The sequence below is a fragment of the Plodia interpunctella genome, chromosome 19, assembly GCF_027563975.2.
Source record: "Plodia interpunctella isolate USDA-ARS_2022_Savannah chromosome 19, ilPloInte3.2, whole genome shotgun sequence".
NCBI classification, from domain to species: Eukaryota; Metazoa; Arthropoda; class Insecta; order Lepidoptera; family Pyralidae; genus Plodia; species Plodia interpunctella.
In genome coordinates, this window is record NC_071312.1 from 6,331,695 (window position 1) to 6,356,501 (window position 24,807).

The 24,807-nt window shown below is 34.9% G+C and overlaps 3 protein-coding genes across 9 annotated transcripts in view; 2 read left to right on the forward strand and 1 right to left on the reverse strand.

Annotated features, from left to right (window-relative positions):
- LOC128678492 (uncharacterized) lies at positions 1 to 24,145 on the forward strand. The gene is made up of 14 exons (XM_064436600.1): positions 1 to 158; positions 832 to 867; positions 9,707 to 9,828; positions 10,057 to 10,768; positions 11,010 to 11,215; positions 11,809 to 11,994; positions 12,760 to 12,898; positions 13,361 to 13,531; positions 20,158 to 20,576; positions 21,293 to 21,466; positions 22,108 to 22,321; positions 22,570 to 22,784; positions 23,043 to 23,225; positions 23,569 to 24,145. Exons 2-14 carry the CDS (start codon positions 849 to 851, stop codon positions 23,848 to 23,850), a joined length of 3,042 nt encoding a protein of 1,013 aa, XP_064292670.1. The 5' UTR covers positions 1 to 158; positions 832 to 848; the 3' UTR covers positions 23,851 to 24,145.
- LOC128678028 (uncharacterized) lies at positions 14,045 to 19,276 on the forward strand. Its single transcript, XM_053759260.2, has 5 exons — positions 14,045 to 14,758; positions 15,804 to 15,949; positions 16,751 to 16,984; positions 17,839 to 18,077; positions 18,520 to 19,276. Exons 1-5 carry the CDS (start codon positions 14,080 to 14,082, stop codon positions 18,728 to 18,730), a joined length of 1,509 nt encoding a protein of 502 aa, XP_053615235.1. The 5' UTR covers positions 14,045 to 14,079; the 3' UTR covers positions 18,731 to 19,276.
- LOC128678027 (facilitated trehalose transporter Tret1-like) overlaps positions 24,055 to 24,807 on the reverse strand; it is a 10,906-nt gene continuing 10,153 nt past the window's right edge. For all 7 annotated transcript variants that reach the window (XM_053759257.1, XM_053759258.1, XM_053759252.1 and 4 more), the window contains one exon: positions 24,055 to 24,753. In XM_053759257.1, coding sequence (XP_053615232.1) covers positions 24,480 to 24,753 — 274 coding nt within the window. In that variant the 3' untranslated portion in view covers positions 24,055 to 24,479. The remainder of the gene's footprint in view (positions 24,754 to 24,807) is intronic.

Here is a 24,807-nt window from a genome sequence, read left to right on the forward strand (position 1 = left end):
AAGCGGACGAGTCTTCCGCGCACGTCACTTCGCGCCAAGAGCGGCGATCGCGCGGGCGTTTCCCGCGTAATTTTTGACATTTTACTTTTTAAAAACAAAACGTCAAGGTGTTTAAGTTTTTAATTATCGTGTTTTGGAATTATAAACCGCCAGTACATGTAAGTCGGGATCGGTCATTGACTCGTTTTTAGTAATGTAGGTCATGCTCGCTTTGTTATGGACAATTTAACGGGCCTTTATGGTTAAGCACACAAATGTCGTTTACTTCAGTTATTAAATTCATGCCGTAGTAGATGGACAGTTGTTTTGTTGTGTTTTAAATAAAATGTAAGAATTTTATCTTTTATAGCAGTTAATAGAAAAAAAACATATATAAACCTTAATCATTACAATAATTAACTAAAGTTTTAAAGTACTTTAAAATATGGTGTGTGTGCTGTGTACATTAAATAAAATATTTTTTGATAACCAAGTCCCATACCGAAACGTGTTAAGCTTAAGGTATTTAAATTCAACTGGTTTTCTTCAACACAAAAAATCATAAAAAACGCGGATTCGGATTTTAATAATTTTATCATTTGTCCTCCGCGATCCGGTTTCAACAAAGTTTCGGACATTTAGACTATTAATTCCTAACTTTTCACATCAATAGAAATACATAACAAATATTAGAAAGCGAATAGTTATATTTGAATTTTTGTTTATAATGAATAAACTCAAACATCTATAAATCGATTTTTATAAAATTTTGCACGGAGATAGACTAGACCTTCTAGCTTTTGCAGCTAATAAATAGGACGACTATAATTAAATTTATTATTTTATTTTCAGAACGTGTGAAAGTGAACATGCGCCAGTTTATTTTGGGTAAGTGTACATTGAATAGCGGTGGGGGTATAATGGTTAAGACGCCCGCATGTGAACCGAAAGGTCCCAAGTTCGAATCCTACTCGTGCCACATGAGTTTGCATCCCAATCTGACTCATGTGTAGTAGTTTTCATCGACCAACACTTGCTTCCGGCGAAGGAAAACATCGTGAGGAAACCTGAACTCTGGTTGATTATCAACTTGTGTGTGAAATGAAGAAGGCAATGGCAAACCATTCCATTAATAGTGCCAAGAAAGTAATTATGTGTGTTTCATTCCACGTAATGACCACGACCCTCAGCCATGAGGAATACGACTATAAAGAAGAAAGACATTGAATAGAATTAGGTACATATTTATGTTAATGCATAAGCATTTAAATATACAAAAAACACGACTCAAAAGGCGTGTTTTCCGAATTAGCATATTGAAAATTGCGTTTTTTGATCTTGAGATATTTTTCGTAATATGTTTGTAATTTTTCTAAATAGATTTAATGGGGTTTTCTGTATTTGTTCCTTGTCTTGTCACGTGGGTTGCGGTTTCAATCTACCTATAAATCCCAGTGATAGAGCCTTATGGTAGTCATATATGCCAGGGCTCATGTCATGGTTATTTAAAATTGCCATTTGTAATCAGATATATCAGTCCATCTCCTATTTATGACGGGTATCTTTTGAATTATATTTTTATGTAGGTATGAACCTAAAATTTTATTGGTAACACGGGATACTTTTGTTAATACGGAAAAATACTATTTTGACATATTAGTCTAAGAACTCTTCTACTGGATGACTTAGATAGATCAGCCATAAATCATCCCATTATATATATATATATATATATAGAATTGCCTAGAAACGTTGTATATAAATTCCCAGTATATTTGATATTTTCGTTGATATATAGAGAAAGATGAATTATGAATGATGATGATGAGAGGTTAGCGTTGATTCTGATGTTATAAATACAAACAATGCTAAGTAATGGAGCCAAGGATAATACAACAGTACGCTGTCGTGATGTAACTTCGAGTTGATATTTGATCAGTCGATTATCAAACAGAAATTCTGTATAAAAACAGTCGAAATTAGAAATTGCCTTCTATTAAAGTCGTTTATCGAATTAATTCTAGGCCTTAAGTATCTCCAACTGTAAATAAAGAATTATATAACCCTGTTAAAGTCGTACATACGTCATCAGTCACACCCAATTTGTACTAAACCAAAAATTTTAATGATGTAAGCAACCATGCTTACGTCACTCAGGAGATAATAAAGACAATTAATTTGAACAACAATAGGATCGCAGTCCGATCGGGCAGTGCAAGAACAGAGTAGTTGCAATGTAAGCTTCGTGATTTTGTCACACATCCATACACCAGAAAGTGTGAGACAAAATGACGAATTTTAAACAAAAAAATAATAATTTATTGGAATAAATTCTCATGTCTATTATTTAATAATTAATTGCTCTCAGCCATAAACTGTCGGATCCCAGAGCCGCTATCCTACAATTTCTTCTCTCTTCAACAACCTTATTTAACATTATCATTATTTCACGGGCTGAATATGATTTTAGTTTACATTATGAAGGCAATAGTTCAATGCCATCGTCATCAGTTCTAGGATAAAGGAAGGTGAGTGAAGTAATCCTCTATGATACTATTACTTCACTCACGGACAAGCTAATGAGTGAAGTCATCGAAGAAAAAAAAGTCTACAACAACAACTATTTGAGTTATGACGGATTTTTATTTTGATACCGTTAAATCTTTGATATTTGTCTAAACACTACTCTGACTAGACACGTCTATATCCCTATCTTAAACATACTATTCTACTAATAGTAATAGTATATAAATAGTAAATAGTATAATAAATTACGAATGTTCATAAGTTAGGATGTTTGTTTATTAATGGGCGAATTTTGTTGAACAAATTTCAACAAAATTCGCCTACGGCTAGAATGTAATCTGGAATATGATATTCTTTATCCGTATATTACATTAACGACCTCCGTGGTGTAGTTCTCCTAGGTTCGATTCCCAGCACGGCCAAATAATTGGTATTAGTGTTCTTAGGTTCTGGGTGTGTTGTGCCATGTTTGTGCCCATCGGACCTGCAATATAACCTTAGTGCGGGCCGTCGAGTGTTGGCCATATAATATTTTTTATCTTGAAATTTCTACGAAAGCGGAGTCCCGGCGCCTAGTTATTCTTTTATAAGTTTGATAGTGGCCAAACAAAAGGTCATCAAAGGAAGTATATATATATAGCCTTGTCTACAAGAGCTCGTCAGTGTTTTCGTAGGTATCTTAGATCGGTATTTATTTTCTTTCTAATTTATGTATTTTTAAATTGAAGAATTAAAATAACCAACCAAGATGTAACAAACTTATTTTTTACATTCAAAAACATAACTTTGATTTATAATATTTACTTATTTACATAATTTGATTCTCATGCAACCAAGGGCCTTACGATTTATATTATTTATGTATAAGTATATATTGTATATAATTATATTATGTATTAATACTACCTATAACTGTAACCATGAACTAAACCCTATTTTTATGACTGTAGCAAATATAATTTATTATAATTTTCTACTTTGGAATCATACATTTGAAGTCGATGAAAAAGAAAAGTCAACCGAGTAACAAATCAAACAGTTTCTACAACAAGTATCATTTCTGCGAAGCTGATTTGAATTGCAAAGATGTTTGTTTGCATCCGTCCAAGATGTCCAGACAAAAGAGAATGCTAATTTACTGTGCGTTAGGCAATAACTGACGTTTAAACGGTTGTATGAAATGAAAAACATACAAACGACACAAATCGAGCTACCGTCAGCCCTAAACTCCCTAAAATACAGTCGGGATGGAAAGTATACATAAAACGAACCGACCATCAACCTAAATTACCACAAAATGTGGGTCACTTTATATACCCTAGGAACCACTTTATGTACCCAAGGAAATCTGTGTACAGCTACACAGATTTCCTTCGAGTAGACATCTATCTTATTGCACGCAAAGCTTACATTATTGTGTCCCGATTTGAAGGGTGATAGAGGCAGTGTAATTACAGGGTTTTCTGGCAAAATAAGCAACGCAGCGTGTGACCTCTGGAGTTTCAATTTGCATAGGTTATTTGCCTGCTTAGAAGTAAAAAAAAATCGGGTTGCACTCCGGGAGTGCCGGCAGAAGTGAAAACTTGAATATTAATGTTGTGCATTTTTGACATCTCACGAATTTTCGAGGGTCACGTGTCCTGATGCAAGTTTAACATTTTTTACCCATCACAAAAAGTACTCAAGGCCCCTAAAGAAGTTTTCACTTCAAAAATTTAAGGATAGAGACAGAGATTTAGATTAGAGCTATGTTAAACATGTTTGTATAAATTGATATCTAACTTTACCAAGAACAGGTATCTATTTCGGATCTCTTAACGAGGTCTAGAGACAAGGAATAATATTTACGATTTATATTTTGTTTTGTGTGCTTTCGTTTGCACTCGCCCCAAAAATATTATTTTTTCTCTGCACCATCTATTGATTGACTGTTATGGTTGTACGTAATATGGTTGACTGTTAGAAAAAGCCTCAGGCTTTAAGTCCGCCTTAGACATGTTCTTAGATTGAGGTAAAATAAATAAGTAAATAAATTATATACTGCTAGAAATAGTGTTCCTTGAATTTCCATGAAAGCGGCGCCTTGCGCAGCAGTTAGTCTAAACGTTTAGCGTTGTAGTCGGATGTAACAGTTGATTGCTGTTGTTTTGTAGTGCGAATGCCAGATTGCTTTCTCAGGCGGTATGCGCTAGATCGCTAGAGTAGCGATAGCAAAACAGATGAACTGAATTTGTGAATAGGTTGTAAATATTAAATAATGAAAAAGAAAAAGAGTATTGGCAAAAAGGACGTTTGTTACTACTGTACAAAAAGCGATCAAAACATTATATGGTTTATATTTTTATTGTATGATGTTCAAGAGGCCATATGTTTATTAGAGACTTAACTTAGTTTTCATGTAAAACATAATCGATTCCGTTTTGTTTTTTCGGATTTCGTTGAATATTACCATTGACAGCTTTAGGTTGCAGGAGAAAAGGTGAGCTAGAGGTCCAGCAATGAAACATTATAGGCTTAAAATAATGGTGCAATTTGTTGCTGACGCTACCGGTGAGAGCACAATAGCGTAGGGTCAGCCTAGTGCATTCACCGTGCCGTGCCTTACTACACGCTGCATCTACGCCACAGTGCACTACACGCTCGAAATGTTTTCTAAATATTTCATGTGTTTTGTAGAAGCGGTGGTGGTGTAATGGTTACAACGCCCGCCTGTGGATCGAAAGGTCCCAGGTTCGAATCCTACTTGTGCCACATGAGTTTGTATACCAATCTGACTCATGTATAGTAGTTTTCATCGACCACCAGTTGCTTCCATGAAGGAAAACATCGTGAGGAATAGGTCCTCCTCTTCCTCACGATGTTTCCTGAAGAAGGCAATGGAAGATGAAGAAGGCAATGGCAAACCACTCCATTACTAATGCCAAGAAAGTTGTTGTGTGTGTTTAATTCCACGTAATGACCGATAAAATATATATATATTGTATTTTCCAAATTTGGCTCTTATGATGAGCAGGATGAACCGATACATTCGAAATAAGAGCGACAAAGACAGAAGTATTATTTTCACATTATTTGATAGGTACCTACATCTAATTGTAAAAAATACACTAGACATCAAGAAACTAATTCGGTTGAACAGGCATGGTCTCGATAGTGCAGTGGTTAAGGGCACCTATCAGACATGGACGTGGGTTCAATTGTTGCACGTATCCAGAATTTTAAAATCATGTGCATGGAGCACAGTACGAGAAGCTCGGACTTTTTTTTTAGTGTAATAGCATAATTACATAGATATATAGATAGATATTGCAGAACTGTATTAAAAAGTTCAACATAATATGTTGAACTGTATTTACCGTCTTAATAAATAATTCAGTGTTTGCCATGTAATAGCTAGACTATCGTGCAAGATATATGGAAAATGCATATAGACCTTTCGACCGTGACTCTTTAATTATTACGATCTAAGTCGCAGTTGTTAAAATAAGATATAATAACAATTATTATGTTAATTAGAACCATAAAATTACTCAACGATTATATCACGTGTGGTATAATTTATAATTAAAACATAACCTTTTTTGAACTCCTCGTGCGCTTTGTATTTATTTTTTTCTTGCTCATAGGTCGAATCAATTAAGTAACGAAATTAGTCATATCCAGAAGAGGACGTCACATGAAGTTGTCACAGACCGCCTACACAATAAAAAGTACCCTATGTGTTATTCCAGGTTATATTCTACCCGTGTGCCAAATTTCATAACAAAATTCAAAACAAAAAACACACTCGATACGATGATGATGGTATTTGATTTTGAATGAATGAATGAATGAATGAATGAATGAATGAATGAATGAATGAATGAATGAATAATGCGAATTTAAGTATCATGGACTGAGCATGTAGACAAAAGTCCCTAGTGCTTAAAAAGTCACCCTGTACACGATAGTAGTATAGGCGATCCCTTTTTTCGCATACATTTTTATCCTAATTTAATTTAGCATAACGAGTTAGGCATATATTTTTCTGACATAATAATATTTTGAACTACATGTTTTTTTGGCATACCTTTTCAATAAGCATAATTACAGCTTATATGCTTTAGAATATTATGGTTAAAAATTGTTATGCTTACGGTAAGTATGCGTAAAAAAATTGTGCCTAAAACATTATGCCAAATTAATATTGCGCGTAACTATTATCATGATAAGTAAAAGTATGCCATGTTAAATTATGACATAAAATTGTATGCATATAAATAGGGATTCCATAGTATATTCTGGGTGGCTCAGTACCGTACGACTTGCTCAAGCCGCGCAGCGTAGTTCTGCCTCGATCGTGACTCAGATTGTCACAGATTAAAGATTTACAGTATCATAACTTTGTCGTATCGTAAACTTGGTCGGATTTATATTGTAGTGATAAATATTTAGGTTTGGCTTTGGTTGATTGTTAGTTGTTATATTTTATTGCTTTTTTAATTTATCAAAAACGGCATACGAATGTACTTTTGGATGTTTTATCATGTGGTATATACTATAACAGTTCAAATGCAGATGGTTCAATCGTAAAGAAATTATGGGGTAAATTCTTATTTCTACATTATTGATATTTTTGATATATATTGTTGATATTTTTATTACAATAATATTTTTTCTCCCCGTCTATTTACACTCTTCTAGTAAGACATACCTATGTCTATTATTAAAAAAACACAACACATAGCTAATTGCATTTTTATAAAATTAATTCCATAAATAACGATATTTCAGGGCACTTACGTATTAATTTATTTATCCTGTGACAGTAATAAGATTCACTTAGCCTTATAATTGGCACAATTGCACAGAATGGCATGGCTCGCAGCGTTTTGTAGATTATCTCGGGACAAAGGGAAATAACTCACGTTCTTTACATTTTCCTTTTATGTTAGCTTTATGCGAGCTAGGGTGAGTTGCACCAGTCAACTTTGACGTTGAGTTTAACCTAAGCATCACCGATGTTTAGACAGAATGGCGTACTTTGTGTTTTTCAGCGCAGGTTAAAGTTAACGTCAAATTTGATACTCTTAGTGTTGCCATATTATGCATGGCCACGAAAACGAAGAGTTAATTTTAACAGCCTGATACTATTTTGGCTGAGATTAGAGAATTATTTTTTCTGTATTCTGAGAACGTTGTATACAAATTAAAATAACATACATTTTGTTATGTTACAATACTGTCTGCATAGCGAATATGCTGGTTTGTTTACCTGTTTTTTACTTCAAGTTTATTAATAAAATTATTATTGTTTTGCTTTAACTTTAATAAAATAAGTTAGTAGGTACTCACCTACTTACTATTACTGTTATTATAAAGTAGAAAAAGATTTTTATCGAAGGTATTATAAGCTATGGAACTGCCGCGAGCTAGTTCACTCCGGTTTGAATTGGTTTCCTGTGAACTATAATTTTCATAGTCATGAGGATTTCTATGGCGTAGGTATTAAAAGTAAAGAAACTTTCAAGAGACCGAAATTGTATGAGACACAACTAATGTAAATAATTTTGAAGTGTAAATATTTCCTCATGTGAGATTTGGTCAAGTTTAATTACCCTGCATGTACTCGTATATTTATGCTGCGGTCAATAGAGGTGAATTTACAATGAATTGACGTGCTGTTGACGATACATACATGCCGTATATGTAATTAAAAAAATATACGCGCGAAATTGAATAAAATTATTATTCAAAACAATATCTGCTTTATTGAAATGAATTTAATCAAGTTTCTTAAAACCACACTAAGGTTTAACTGCAGAATATACAATCAGTTGCTTACCATACATAACCTCCTGACAAACGGACAGCCTTGACCGCGAAATCATGTATATACCGCTAAACTATAAGCTATAAATGCAACGATACCGCTACACGAGTCGTGACCCACATCGACAATCGACATAAACAAACCAGTCTCCAATCGATAAAACTGTTAAATCGATGTAATTAATGATTAGTAGATAGCGATAACTACCTCCTTGAGCCGGACGTCCACTATGAAATATAATGACTTAGCTCGCATAGCCTGGTTTTTAGTTGTTTTTTATAATAAATAATTATTTATTTTGGACACAATCCATAGTTCAATCTTAGAGTTAAATAACAAATGTTAGTAATAATTTTCTTAAAACTATGCTAGTATATTATTTAAATGAATCTGGGTTAAAATATGGGCCCGCAAACAATCCTTTAATAGCAGAGAGAAGGCTGCTGGAGCTAGCATCCACTCTCCGCATGAATAATCTCTTCTGAAATCAAGCCTGGTTTTTTTTAAAATTATTGTTTAACTAATTTTGCATGCCTTTACTACGACTAGAATACACGTTTCTTTAATGTAAGATATGCCATCAGTTCACACTATATTTTTGCGAAAAAATGATTTAGGGGATTAAAATTCCACATACCTGTATTATACTTTCGTTCCCCATATTACCCTAATCTTTATGTATCACATATCTGAATAGACAAGATGAGATTTTCCTCGATAAAAAAATGGGAATTTGAAAGTATTTCACTCATAAAAAAATTGCTGGCTATATACTAGTAAATTTTATTTAATAGTTGAGGTGGAGGTTTGGCTTTAGTATGGTCTCATAGCTGCGAAGATTCACCATAAATAAGTTGCTTGTAAATGCGATGCAGTTTGGAAACCATAAAGTTCATAACGTATGCTATGAAGTGTGTTTTCGTCGAAACAATTAAGTTCATAAAATATCTACATTAAATGCTATAAAGCGTTTAGAAACTTTGACATTAGAGTGTGAAGGGTCTATATAATGAATAGTTTTCTTGAGTAATCGTGTGTCTATGAAAATACCACAAGTTGGAGTATTTTGACTTACTTTTATAGACACTAGAGAGAATATTGAAATAAAGATACATACGTATGTATATCAGAACACAATTCATCAGAATAAATGAATTTATAGGTTACTTCCCAGTCCCTGGGCACAGAAGCTGATTTATGGAAGCAATAAAATCTCGGATCCTAGAGTCCACTTTTCCATTTTATCTTATCTATTTTATCTTTTCCATATCGCATGATCTTAGTGGTAATATGAATCCTTAGTTATTCTTTTTCAGCTTAGCAAAAATTCGGGTTTTATTTATTGTCTCGTAAATATGGTCTTGTTTAGATTACATTTGTTTGTTTCAGTGCTGGTGTTGGCTGTGGGGCTGAGCAGCGCGCGCTGGATGCGACGCTCGCGATCCAATCAGCCGAGGGAGATCAGCTTTGTGGGGAAGGCTACCAATGCACTGTCCACTGCCATCTTCCAGGTATTTCTATAATTCTTCCAATGAGAAAGTAGATTATCGGGGCTGTCTGGGAAGAGAAACACAAAAGAAGGACATATTGGGTAAACACAGCGATGTAGTAATGAAAAACTACCTACATACCATTTCTAGCATTCTACTACAGACAAAGCTTGAAATAAGCAAAGGATAGAAAAGTCGGCTCGGATTTTAAAGATTTTTTAAATATATAGAATTATTTTTCTATTTCAGGGATATATAGATGATGACAAGAACATAGCCTTTTCGCCACTTGGTTATTCAGCTATATTAGCCATACTAGCTGAAGGTGCCAAAGGTGAGACCAGGCAGCAGCTTGTGTCAGCACTCCATCTACCTGAAGACCAGCAACTAACGAGAAAAACCTTCCGATCTATAATGGAAAGATTGAAAAATACAAACGAATATAAATACAATACACCAGAATTGAAGAACTTCTTCTACATTTACAAAAACTATACTATAAATGACGATTACAAAAAAATCCTTGAAGATTACTACTTGACTGAAGTAAGGTCAGTTGAGAGGTACAATCCAGATCACTATTACAATCGCGAAGAATTAAAAGACACTCAAGAATTCACAGTAGATATTCCTGAAAAAAAGCAAGAAGATAACAAAAATGAGGAGATTCCCGAACTCTTGCCTCCAGCGAAGTCAGATGAGAAATTTATTTCGTTTGCAGTAGATGATAAACCTGATAAAGTAGACGTTTCCCAAATTGAATATAAACCGGCTAAAAATATAAAAGAAAAGATCAAGTTAGTTAAATCTTTTCCTAAGAAAGAAGAGTCGGGGGAAGATGAGGAAACTATGGTAGCTGTAGAAGCAAGGAACCATGCAAGAAGTCTTAAAGTTTTGGAAGATAAAAATGATATTACATCAAGCATATCTGTAAATAGCGTTGGGAAGAAATCCAGCACGAGTAAGTTTTCTATATGAAAGTGGTCATAAAAGTGTTAAGGTGGCTATTAAACTCGGGTTTTATGATGATGGGAAATATAAGTTTTCTTTACATGGTACAAAACAGGCACCAAGGGCAAATGAAGCTAAATAAAAGTACTTACAATAAGTACCGAGGTATTTAAAGATGTTAGGCTAGCGATAAATATTATTTTCACCACATTTTAAACTTACTTATATTTACAATCGATAATTTCTTGCAGCATCTCACACCAACTCCCTTATGATCATTTTCAACGGCATGTACTTCCGCGGCTCCTGGAAGCACCCGTTCGACTCCGTGGAGAATGGTGTCTTCTACAAGTCCAGCACGGAGAAGAAGCAAGTGCCGATGATGAAAGCCAGGGGCGCGTACCGGACTGGTTTCCTACCAGGGTTGGACAGCGAGGCTATACAGTTGCCTTATGATGTTAGTATGCATTCATTTATATTTATATAATTTTGTTACAAAAAACATTTAACGATATCTGGGAAAAGACGAATGCTTGTTATACCAGACCAATAGGTGTTGCAGAGGGAAAATAACTTCTTAATAACCCTTTTCTGATTTTGGGTTACGTCAACATCTCTTGTTGATGATTTTTCTATATTTCAACAGTTTTGTATCGGCCAGTCATCGCAATCTTTCGCTTTCTTTTATATTACCGACATAATTTTTGAAAAACTGAGCCAAAAATGTTTTTCTTGTAACCAAGCTAATAATTGTAATCACTTTATTCGCATAAGTACACTGGAAGTAAGATATAAGTTTGCTTTAAAAAAATATATTTGAGTTAAATAACTGGGTGATCTATCAAATATCTCCCTTTATGTCATGGATGGGTGTTGTTCTTTTGGTCATGCAATTAATTGTGATCAGTTTGTCGCTCATAAGTATTAACTGGAGGTATGACATAAGTTTGCTTGAAAAATGACATAATCAATTTGGGTATAAATAATAACTGGGTAAATTATCAAATGTCTATGGACTTCATAAACTAAATTTCTATTAATTTCATCCAGGGTGGTCGCTACGCCTTGCTGGTGGTCGCGCCCCGCTCGCGGGACGGGCTGACCCGGCTCACCGCAGACCTGCCCGCGTCCACCATGGCCGAGATACAGGACAGTCTGCGAGAAGAGGAGCTCCAAGTGTGCCTGCCGACTTTCTACGTCGAGACTACTACTAAACCTGTTGCTGCTCTTGCTAAGGTCTAATAATTAACTTGAAACTTATAAGAACCACATTTGTTAAGTGACGTCTTTGGAGAAGAGTCTGTGGTGAAGTTTGTTGCGCCACTTCTTCACCTGTGCTTTACAAGTCGGTAGTAGACTTAGTTTTCAGTAAATGTTTGACGTCAATAAGTGATGGACATCATCCTGAGTTGAATAAAGAATTTTGAATTTGATAAGTTGAAAAAAAATCCATTTATGATACAAGCTTTGTCGTCAAGATGATTTTGTTGCGTACAACGTGTGACAAAAATATTGAGGAGTTCCCTCGTTGGGACCCGATCTTGGGTGCACCATCAGAACATGCTGATCATGATAATTTCATTTGTAAGACAAGTGAAATTAGGTGAAATTTTACTTGCAAGATTGGATTACAGACAGACAGACCGGCTAGGTAGATGCTTGTAAAATTGTAATGGGCCAATACTGAATCAACAATTTTAGTACCTGGGACTATGTTATATAGGAGGAATTATATAGGAATATGTTGGTAATGAACCACAGAAGCGCCGAAAGAAGAAACTATAACTTATCACTATTATTGGGCTATATTAGTGATATTAAAGTAATTTGTTTAAAAACAAGTTACTTTACTATTTTCTGACCATAGTTAATTTTACGAATACGAACTAAAATACATTTTACCAATTTTACAGAACCTCGTTCAAATATGGAAACATTTTTATTTATTTTATATTGGAGACATAAATCAGACTTTTTAAACCAGCCAGTGTTTAATTACAGTTTGGCGTAAGCAGCATCTTCAGTCGTGACGCAGAGCTGTCGGGAGTGTCTTCCGACGAGGGTCTGTTTGTTCAGGAGCTGGTGCAGCACGTCGCGGTCAGGGTGGACAATGCTGACGCTTCGGCTTCGGAACTCTCTGGTATTTTTTAAATTCTATATCACCAGCAACATTTGAAGGTAGCTTAGATTATGACATTATAAATAGTTATAATTAGTAACCTGATTTTATGAAATCTGGTTACTAATTATAACAACTTAAAATGTCTATATAGAATTGTTGCAAACTACAACTGAAATCTCAAAATTTTAATAGTTAATTTTTACGCTGACCACGGGCTTCGCGGCCTCACAGCCCAGAATGCTAATGGGATCACGTAAGAGAGATTTGTTGCAAAATCACTATTGTATCAAATTATAAACTCCAGTTTTTATCTTTCTCATTCTTCATGGTCGCTTGTGGTTCAATTTTTCTTAGTGGAAAGACACTCAGAAATCTCTGTTGGTAATATCTTTTAAGAATACTAGTATCCCAATAAATTGAGATAGGTAAAGACAAACTATCTCTTTCTGCACTTTATTAATGAAGCATTTTATTTTTCAGCCGCTAACCCATCGATTGAAGCGCTGAAGAACCTTCCTCTAGAACAGTTGAAGCCTGTGAGAAAGTTCATAGTCGACCATCCATTCATGTTCTTCATCATCGACTGCTTAGACAACCTTGTCGTCGTCAGTGGCAAGGTCGTTGACCCTGAACAGCCTACCCCGTTCGAAATTTAAATCTGACGTATGTGTAAATTACTTGCCGTGGAGACGCGTTATTTTTGTTAACTTTTTAAACGAGATTTCAAATGGAGAGTTCCATTACTTTCTTTTTTTATTGACCCTGCCAAATGTACATACAAAAAGTACAATACTTATAATTCGATATTGTTTCCACCTCTTTGAATCCGCTGTGCTATTCTATGATGCATTATATTGCGACTTAAATAAAATCTGACACCAGTGTTAGCAATTGACACACTCGAAGAGAAGAAGAAAAATGATGCAGACCGAAATATTCCTATTTAAAACCAGATGCATTTGATAACGAAAAAGTACACAGCCTAGTTTTAAGTTAGATTTAATTTAAGAATTATTTATTTTTTTGAGGATGTTGTGATATGTTTATGAATAAATTTTTATATTGTAAAGTCACTTTTTTCTTTCTTATCTAACCAGTCAATTATTATATATTTCAATAATGTTGTAAAATCTGCGAGTTTTGGAGGGTAGTCAATAAAAGATTACATTGGATTTGTAGCAAAAACAGTTACAACGGTCATGCTGGTCGTGATCGTGTGTACAAAAAATAATTTAAAATTGTGGTGGTGTAGTGTTTTAGTTAAAATGGAGGCTAATAAAGAGAATGTGCATAGACTAAAAGCAATTACAAGAATACCTTTGCCTATTGAACCACTCCCTGCACTGCCAAAACATTTAGTCGAAAGTAAGAGGACAAATTCAAAGAAAGTGATCCAGAACGAAAGACATCCTTTGAAAACTATCAACAATGATAAACACCCGCAATTGTCATTACCAGGAACCAGCAAACCTGTGAATATGATTGTAAAACAAAAGAATATGTTAAAACTTGATACGAGGTTCGTTACAGTACGACCAAAGGAAGACGTGCAATGGTCTTACAACGTCTTTAAAGACGATAAGAAAAGAGATAGTATTATTTTGATTAGTGATGATGAAAATGAAGAATGTGTTGTGATAAATGTGGATAAGAAACAAAGGACTAGCGACGCGCGAACAGCGGAGACTCCTGCTTTAAAATCCACATTGGAGCCGAATAGAGTGAAGAATATTAAGAGAAGTTTGAAGAGACCACATAGTAGGGAGTTGCAAGGGTTATCACCGGTAAGCAAAGAGCCAAAAAAAGGGGATGAAAAGGTACGACGGCGATTGTCTTTCACTGAGACGATCCAGGACAAATTGATGTCACCAGATTTCTGTAAGTACCCATAAGTTAATCAGAATTATCTTTGAGTCCCACTTTCGAATCTTATATTAATATTTTTAGGGTTAAAATTCACGTACCTTAATTAACTGTTCAGATACATTTTGAAATACTGCAGACAGTACTATAAAGTCGTCGACTGGTTTATTTATCTAACGCCAAATATACTTTTAAAAAGTAATAAAATGTATATCCTTACGAGTACATTTATATCAGATATTAATTACACATCTAGGCTTCTAGGTTAGGTTCCAGCACTGTTTATGTAGCAAAATAGATTGTACACAATTTTCATCGATTGAATTTCAAATAAACACCAATTAGTTATTTAGAGGAAATAAATATAAATAAATAAAATGTTTATATATATGGACAAATCACACAGATTGAATTAGCCCAAAAGTAATAATTGATATTTATTATTGAATATTGTTAATTATGCAACATGGACGGATTTTAATGAAATTTGGAACTCTGGTTATATAACCTGGTATATTATATAGGGTACTTTTCATATGAAGTTCCTACGGGAAAGGAGTCCAAGGGCGCAGCTAGTAATGTATGTCTTCTCATTTCACATCCACATTTTCCGGGTTCGTTCGGGGCTGTGACGCCGCGAAGTCCAGGGTCAGAGGTCATTTTACAACCGGCCGCCTGCCTGATATCTACCCTCTTTAGGAAAGCTGTTGTTGCCTATCAGCAGCTTAGGCTATGTGTTTCATATTCGTCGATGAGGAGTTAGCAGCTAGTATTTTATACAGCGATCACTACATAATATAAAACAAAGTCTGGCGCGTCTGTATGTTTCTAAGATTTCTTCTCTTAAACCATGCAACGGATTTTGATGTAGTTTTCACTGCTATTTAGACGTATATTAAAAAAAATGTTTATACATATGATTTACATATGAACTTGATTATACATATGAACAGCCTATTAGACCGTGCGACGCCAGGTCGGGTTACTAGTTTATAAAAAATAATGTAACATGGTCCAGATCTTGCCTACATTATCTTCAGTTACAACTCAACTGTAACAGGGAAGAAGGCGTACATGAAATGTCTATGCCGGGAGTACACTGAGGACATGTTCCACCATCTGCTGAGCTCGGAGAAAAAGATCCAAATCCCCAAGATATCTAGCACCATGCGCGCATGCGTCGTCAACTGGCTTATGAAGATCAATGTCAGTATTACATTTTCATACTTCGTAAAATTAAACATTGTAACGATTTATTGGTATAATATAAATTATAGAATTTAATTTAGTTTTCACAGCTCTATTAAAAACATAGTTTATTTGCGCAACTGGGAACATGCAGAGATAAGAGAAGAGAGAAAGAGGGATAATTGAAGAATGTTATCAACCTAAGAGCCAACCCGAGGCTTTATAATTAATTAACCACACTATATTTTGAAACCTCCTTTAGGGAGATATGTTGACATGACACCTGTAATGTTTTATATCTGTGGTTGACACATGGTTGACATTATACATATGTACACAAAGCCCCTTATTTTAAGTTTTTTACAAAAAGGTCATTTTTGGCACAAGCCTATATTGTTGTCAGATAGATCTTGTGGCATTTAACGTCTGACAATAAACTCAGTACGTGCTTTAAACCGATGAGGTGTTGGGAGTCGATCATGGGAGCATCTTCAGATCATGCTTGTTATAATAACATATTGTCATGGAAACTAAAGCGACGTGGGAAATTTCGACTCTGTAGGACGTAGGAAGTAGGAGAAATGTAACTTGCAAGATTGTTGGTTTTTCAAATAGCCATTAAATGCTAGCCCCTCGGTCGAAGAAAAAGAGACTGCCCAGAATTAGATAGTCACGCAGACGATCTACATGCGACAGATAAGAATTTTAGTAGTTATTTTACGGGATAGACCGTGAAATAGAAAGGCCTTTGCCCAACCGTGGAACACCATAGTTTAATACAAAAAGTTACTGTCATCAGAATAAAAATCCTTTTTCCAGGGCCCCAACGGCAACCCAGCGATAGTGCAAACAGCCAGCTGGTATCTGAACTCTGTGCTGTCCAACAGGCAAGTCCCGATAGACCAGTTGCAGCTAGTCGCTGCCGCTTGCTACTGGATAGCTCACAAGCTGCAAGGACCTGGCTTGCACGCGCAGAGGCTGGTCAAGTACTCGAACCACGCGTTCACAACCAGATCGCTGCTGTATGCGGAGAAAGCCGTGTTGGAGAGATTGGTAAGTTATTGCATTATTTGAGGATACCACTGAATGATGTTAGCACTATAATATTATCAATTAGAATGAAAAAGAAGAGAAGTTTATTGGCTAAACATAAACTACGATACATTCGCTATGTCGTGGAAGGACATTAAATACAAAATTATTCGTAAACATTAATGGATGTCGCGTCGAGGTGGTTGTCAATAGGAAACAGTGAAAGCTGACCTGAAGCGACGCTCTCACAAAAAAAATATTTATCGACAAATTTTCGATATTGCATATATTGGAACTAGTATTTACATTTTCGAAGTATCCTTAACTTATACTAGTTTATTTAAGGTCTTACTATATATTCATGAATAACATTTGAGTGTTTTTGCAAGGTTGAATGCGGCGAAGGGCTACTATACCGCTTAGGATGGAAAATGTAAAAATATACTATTTTCGTATATGCCAATAGTATGTAATACTGGATATTCCCCAGAGTGTTCTGTAAACAGGATATCATTAAAGTCGTGATCTCGAACATACATATATACAGTGATGCAGTAAATTACTGGATGTAAAATCAATTTATGCGTTGCCGTTGGAATGTTGAATTTGTATTATAATATAATGGGTTTATCAGTTATTACAACAACAGAGTAGAGTTATTTTAAAGAATATAGCTTCACAAGAATTTGTTGATTTAACATATCTACTGCAATTGGATTCTGATCAATGTATAAACAACCAAAATAAAATAAATTTTTAAAATGCGGACGAAATTATGAAAAATGGACTAAACGGGAAAGTAAGACTGTTCTTCCCTATAATCTAATAAATAAAAGAGTATAGATCTATCCTTCAATTTAATCCTTGCTTTGCAGAAGTACCCTCGCCACCCCATCGTGCCTCAAGACTTCATCACCTACCTATCCTGGTGGTGTGACAGCAATCACCCGGGGGAGATCGAAGTTGGCGCCACTTTCCTGTGCATGTGCGGTGTCATGGCGGACAAGCAACTATCCAGTGAATACCCCTCAGTGATCGCTGCGGCGGCTGTGAAGAATGCCCTGCTGTTGCTAAGGAAGGTTGAGCTGATACCGCGATTGCAGAATTGCCCCGTGTGAGTGCATCAGAGAACTATGTGGTTTATTTCAAGTTACTAATTAAATTCCGAATTTTACTCGTGCTCTCATAGAGCAAAGTCCAGTGATTTTGTGTGAGAGATTACATGCGACATGATTTTAATATTTTTTAAAGATTCTGGTTTATATGAGCCAGATAAAGTAGAGCCAGGTAAGAGTCATACAGGCAAGTCAAAATGATGTATGAAAATATAGAGTTGAAAAAATAATCAATAACTTTGATTATTTTAATAAAATAATAAAAATCTTTGTTATGTTTTTAATTATAGGATCTATCATAGCAACGACATAGAAAATAGAAAGCAATAACCTAGCCAGAGAGTAAAACTGCCAAAATATTAGATTCAGATTATACAATTTGGATTTCAGATTGTACACAAGTTGGTTAATCATTATTATTATTTAACTTTTTGGTTTTAGGTTTAAAACAGCTGAAAGTAAAGCAGAGAGCCTATCCCAAACATGCTCCTTGCTCCGCCGCGCCGCCCGCGCCATTGCCTCAGTCGGGTACGAATACAGAGCCCCATTTGAACAGTATGGAGTACCTCCCCATTACATCGCTCACAGAATACTAAACGCAGCCACCGAATCGACCATATATGATGCGAGGAATACCGCTAATCTCCATTAATTCTAAATTTAAATTTGGCTGAATTGTTTTACTTTTAATTTTAGATCAATCTGTGACTGGAATTTTAAATGTAACTGGCTAGTGATTGGATATAATTAGGTAAGTATATATCATTGTATAAAATAAATAGATGATTTTTTTTACACTTAACATGAAATACCTCGTAGAATTAACATAAATTATTTTATTATTTGATGTTGTTCAACATTATAATAGAATATATGTTGATAAACATCTATTAGAGACAGACATTGATTTTTTTTATTTGAGGGTTAACTTTGTAAGAATTAATGTATTACTTTCTTTACTAATTTGACTTAGTGAGACTATAATACCTATAACTATTACGCATTATCTCATTGTGTTGACTAAACAAGACTGATTTATTAAACTTTTTAAAAACTTGTAAGACTTTTTAAATATAAAACTTTTTCTCAATGATAAATGAATTAGATTTTAAATGTATTACTGAAACAATTGTAAGTAATCGGAAATGACGGTATAGGAAAAATTAAATTGTGATCAAAATAAATAAAAAAAAACAAATTGTGTTTTTATTGTTGACCTTTTCCATGTATATAAATCTTTACGTACGTAAAAACGCGACGTTTTTTTCATCAACGGCATTTAAGTAAAGTACGTGATCACGAGTTAGCACAAAAAATCTGATATTAATGGTCAGTAATCCTATCCCAAAGACTGCAATAAAAAGACTTTTAAAATAATCATTTTGAGCCTAAATACGAGACCGTGCATGAGGAAAGACTATCTGGGAAAACCTAAAGCGTAAAGGACCAGTTGTCGCCATTATTAGCTAAAGACTTATACTACTGCTTCAACAAGCAAAAACAGATCTAAACGGTGTGGGTATTGAGGTTAGAATTGAATTGGTGGTAGAAAATACAGCTTGTAGAGTAAATAAACGTGTTTACGGTCATTCCGCCGCAGTGGTTCTGTGTTATTACTTGTCCGGTGTCGTATTTGTTTAAAGATATTTTCTAAATGGATTTTACATTTTGATTGTGAGAATTTTTTTGCATCAGTGAAGGTTTATCAGTGGAAATGTTTCTCGGTGAGTTTGTTTTAATTATAAAAACATACATTCCACGTGATACTTGTATGTTTGCATATCTTGTTAACTGTATCATCTTACTTGTTCATTTAATCGTTAACTCTCATCTACCTAAAAAAAAATTAGTCCCCATATCTATTCAAGTCTAAAGTGTCGTGACTTTTATCTCATAATTAATATTACATATAATCAAGAAAATTAGTCACCCCCTTCCCCGAAGCAAACAAAAGCGATAATTAATCACAGCTAAATTTTAACGTTTTTTTTTATAGTTCATACTTCTTGAACTGGTTATCATAGGTATGCTGAGCACACTAAGACTAGACTGTAACTTTGTTTTGTTTTCTTTTTTCAGTTTTATCAACACTATGTATTGTGACAGTTCGATCTCAAAACATTCTTCCGTACACAAATCCTTATCCGTATGGACAAATCGTGAACCAAGATCAGATTTACTTCATGGACGAACCAAACCGAGCCTTACCGTTGTCTATAGAAAACAAGAATAATAATCAAGAAAATTCTATTTATAGAAAAGAAGGTATTTCAACTCAAGCACTGAATATAAATTCTAATGCTGAAAAAATGCCACGACCAAGTGTCAATTTAGAACCTCCTGTTTATGGAAGGCTGCAAAATAATTATGAAGATAGATTTTTGGATCGTTCTGGTGCAAATGATAAAGAGGCAGAAATCAACAAACAATTTCCTCCAGCAATTATAGCTGGTCCTTTGTCGCGGCCAGTCACTAAATTTGGCTTGGAACTCATGAAGGTGATTATATTTTTACTTAAAAATTAAATAGGTTACTTATACTGTAAAGTTCCCCTAGTCATAGGCTTATGACACTCAACAACTCACTACATATTATGACAAAATACCAAATAAAGACTTAAGCTTTAATTAAAACAAATTCAATAAGGGTTATAAATTGAATATTCTCATAGGCTAGTTAACCATTTTACCCTATTTAATCTCAACTCAACAACAACACCTCAAGCCCACCATACAGCTAAATGCGGCCGAGTTTCATAACTTTGGCTTTTCTCTACCCCGTACGAAATAAAAGCAGATGAAGGCGTGACACAAATTTTGTATAAATCAACACAAATTACAAATCTTGTATCAGTAGTAATCCCAATGATTTTAAATTAAATCAAATTAAATATGAATTTATTCAAATGACCAACATCTTTGTGTCATCGTCATCTGCAGCCCTCTGTGACCCACTGCTGGGCATAGTCCTCCTTCCGTCTCCGCCAACCATCTCAGTCCTGGGCCATCCCCATCCAGTTGTTCCCAGCAATTTCCTTTACATCATTGACCCATATAGCTGCCGGCTTTGTGTTAGTATAACATATTCTGTGTTAGTGTATTTAACTAAAGATAGAGTAGTTTCAATGAGGTGGCCCATTATAAATTACCCCATATCCATAGTGATAATCTATAGAAGGCCGTTGGAACTACCACGATTCTGTCTCTGATTCCAGGGGATAATCCAACCAGGCCAGAACCAGGTGTTGTCTCCCTTCTCAGTGTCTTCTCTCCTGGCTCTCCTGCAGCAGGGAGCGATGGGTGCCACCAGGCAGCAGATCACGGCCGCTCTGCAGATGTCTTCAGAGGCCGCAGCCTCCATATACAAGAACGTCACTCAGGATGTTAAGGTGAATGATTTTTAGACCTATATATTGGCACATAATTATCATTTCATGAAAGTGACAACCTCCGTGGCTTAATGGTCTTTATATCGGACTGATATATTGAAGTTCCCGTTTGAAATTATGACTATCTACAATACTTTCACAAATATGTAATTCAATCCTAGAGACGTAAATAATAGTACAATAATCAAATGATATAATTTCTGACGCAAATAATGTATCTATTCATACAATTATGTAATTATAGTACTTGCTGTGAATAACTTCTTGGATAACGATGAGGTGATGATCAAGGTTATAAAAATATGCAATGGAATGAACAATAAAAGAATGGTAAAGATTTTCTCGCAGTTACTTAGATCATCTTTATGCCTCTACTATCATAATTATCATAATTTACATTTAAACAAATGTTAAAATTAAACATGATATGTGAGAAATTATGATAGTTTATTTACAAACAAACTACTTCTTTTGAACTGTATCTGGTATGAATCACTTTATATTTACGATATCGAAGAATGGAGTTCAACCAAATACTGTTCCTGTCGCTTTCTTATCTGAGCAATTTCCAAATTGCTTTCGCAGCAATGGCTGCGCGTAATGACGCGTACGTCTTAAATAAGTTTGTCTTATATTTTCAGTCAAGAAAATCCAACAACCTCTTAAAGCTAGCGACCAACATATTCATAGCGGACGCGTTCCAAGTGAACCCGACATTCAAAAGCATAGCCTTGAACAGCTTCAACAGTGAACTCACCCCAATGAGATTCGTTGTCCCCGAGCGAGCAGCGCAGATGATCAATAATTGGGTCGCAGATAAGACGAGTAATAAGATCATCAAGCTTGTATCTTCTGGTATGTCTTCTAGCTTTATATTCATCGATTGAACAGTTATAATAAATCTGGAATATTGTATTCATCCATGAAAAAATAAAAGTAGCCGCTATAGGTTATTTATATAATCTTAAGCTAAGGTGGATGGTTCATAAAAAAATCTCTCTGTTGAGTTATACATGATAAAATACTAGCTGCAAAAAATTATACATACTTGATACGTTAATTACAATAATAGAGATAACAACCGTATGTAAATTCTCTTTCAGATTCAATTGACGAGAATACGCAACTAATGCTAGTAAATGCAGTATACTTTAAAGGCGCCTGGGATCTGAAGTTCAACCCAGACGTCACTCAACTTGGCACGTTCCACCTCAGCGACAGGAGCCAGCAGAAAGTGCCATTCATGCGCATGAGGCGGTTCTTGAGGACTGGCATCGATAGGAGCAACACTGCGCAGATTGTCGTTCTGCCTTTTGAGGTTATTTTATATAAACACAGTGAATTAGTCACTCTCTCTTATCACGGGATGTGCATTTGAGTTCGGAGCTATAGCGCCGGAAAAGAACGAATAATCTTAAAATTTTGATGATTCGTCTGTGATTTTATGACCAGCCGTCTGCCTGACCCTCGGCGCGCGAGTTCAACTCGTACATGACCAATTTTAGTTTTTTAATAAGCTTCATAATTAATTTCTTGCTAATTATATATACTTAACATTTTGCATATTACATTTTAGAAAGAAGAATACTCGTTAATGGTAATCTTGCCTTCACAAATTTCGAGCATTGCGGAAGTCCTGCCAACGTTGACAGACTCCAAACTCCTGGAGTACCACCAGTTCCCTTACGAGGAGACTGCGCTCGAATTGCCTAAATTCACAGTCAGATCTGACACTGATCTCAACATAGCATTAAGGAAGGTGAGGACCTCTAATATAGGTATATCGTCATATGGAGTGATAACCGCCATGAAAATGATCTAACAAAATTGATTAACGGAAATACAGGAAGTCGATAAGATGCCAAAATCATTATTATCGATTGTATTCATCACTATGATTGAATCTTTATCAGATAAGTACATGTATCGGAAATATCGTGTGTACATCACAGATATAAAAACATTACATTGAAGTGTATATGACATGTGATTTTAGCCTTAAAATATCCATGACTGAAATATTTATGATTAGTCTAAATTTGATTCTCACGTATAAATTTTCAAAACATCAACTTTACTCTTACTTTTTTATTTTTTTTCAGCTTGGCGTCCAGAATATGTTCAGCAACAATGCTGAACTATCCGGCGTTGGAACTTACAGATCCTACTCCCCTCAAGTTTCGTCTGCTTTACACTCAGCAATGCTCTCCATCGACGAGCAAGGAGGCTCAGCAGCCGCTGCCACAGCCTTCGCTGTAGTAGCCTTATCCTATGATGAACCTACTGTATCTTTCAGGGCAAATCGACCGTTTATAAGTATACTATGGGACAGTTCGTCAGGCGTACCTCTATTTATGGCTGCTGTTGAAAAGCCTGCTTCATAATTTAGTTCCTTATTTAAATTTAAAGTTAAGATAATTTTAATTTATGATACATTGTTAATTACTGCTTACTTCTAGTAAATTTTGTACATGTTATATATTTATGAAGGAAAAATGTTTCTTTTGTTTGTGACCGTGCTCATAAATTATAAACTTTATGAGCACGGTCATTTTATATAACAAAAAGCATTTATAAAAAACAAACAATAAAATACTCGTACATCATTGTTCATTGAAATTGTGATTGTACAAATGGTTTAATAAATACTTATATCTAATTATATTAAAATAACTTATATTTATAAGACTTGTTTTTCAAGGAGATAACAATCATCGTAAGTACCTAGGTATATTCTGAAATATTATTACAAAAGGCATCATCATCCATTATACATATAGTACATAAAGCCTTGATAAATTTTGGACAAATAAAAAACAATTGAGAAATAGATGATGATAAGTAAATAAAGCATCAAAATAAATGCTATTGATAAGAAAAGAAAATAAATAAAAGTAACAGCATTATGTTATGTTAATAACATAGTAAGGAGTGAAAATAAGTCAACAGTCTGATCCCTAATATAACATAAATGCAAATCGTAATATATAACTTCTCAACAAATATTTACAAATCAGTCAGATTTTCTGAACAATCTAATGAACGGATCATCAGCGAAAGTCCTCATTTTTCCATTGTAATAAGATTCAATTTCCATCAGCGTTTTGCCTTCAGTCTCAGGAAGGAAGAAGTATAGGTATAAGAAGCCCAAGTAACCGAACATGGAGTAGACGACCAGGGCTCCCCACAAGCCCAGGCCACTCTCCAAGTCAATGAAGGTCTTTGCGGCGAGGAAGTTTATGACGTAATTGGCAGCTGCAGCTATGCCCTGCGAAGTTGTACGGCTCCTGAAAAATAGTATTGGTTAGTATGTTCCACTGGAAAAGAAGAAGATAATGGAT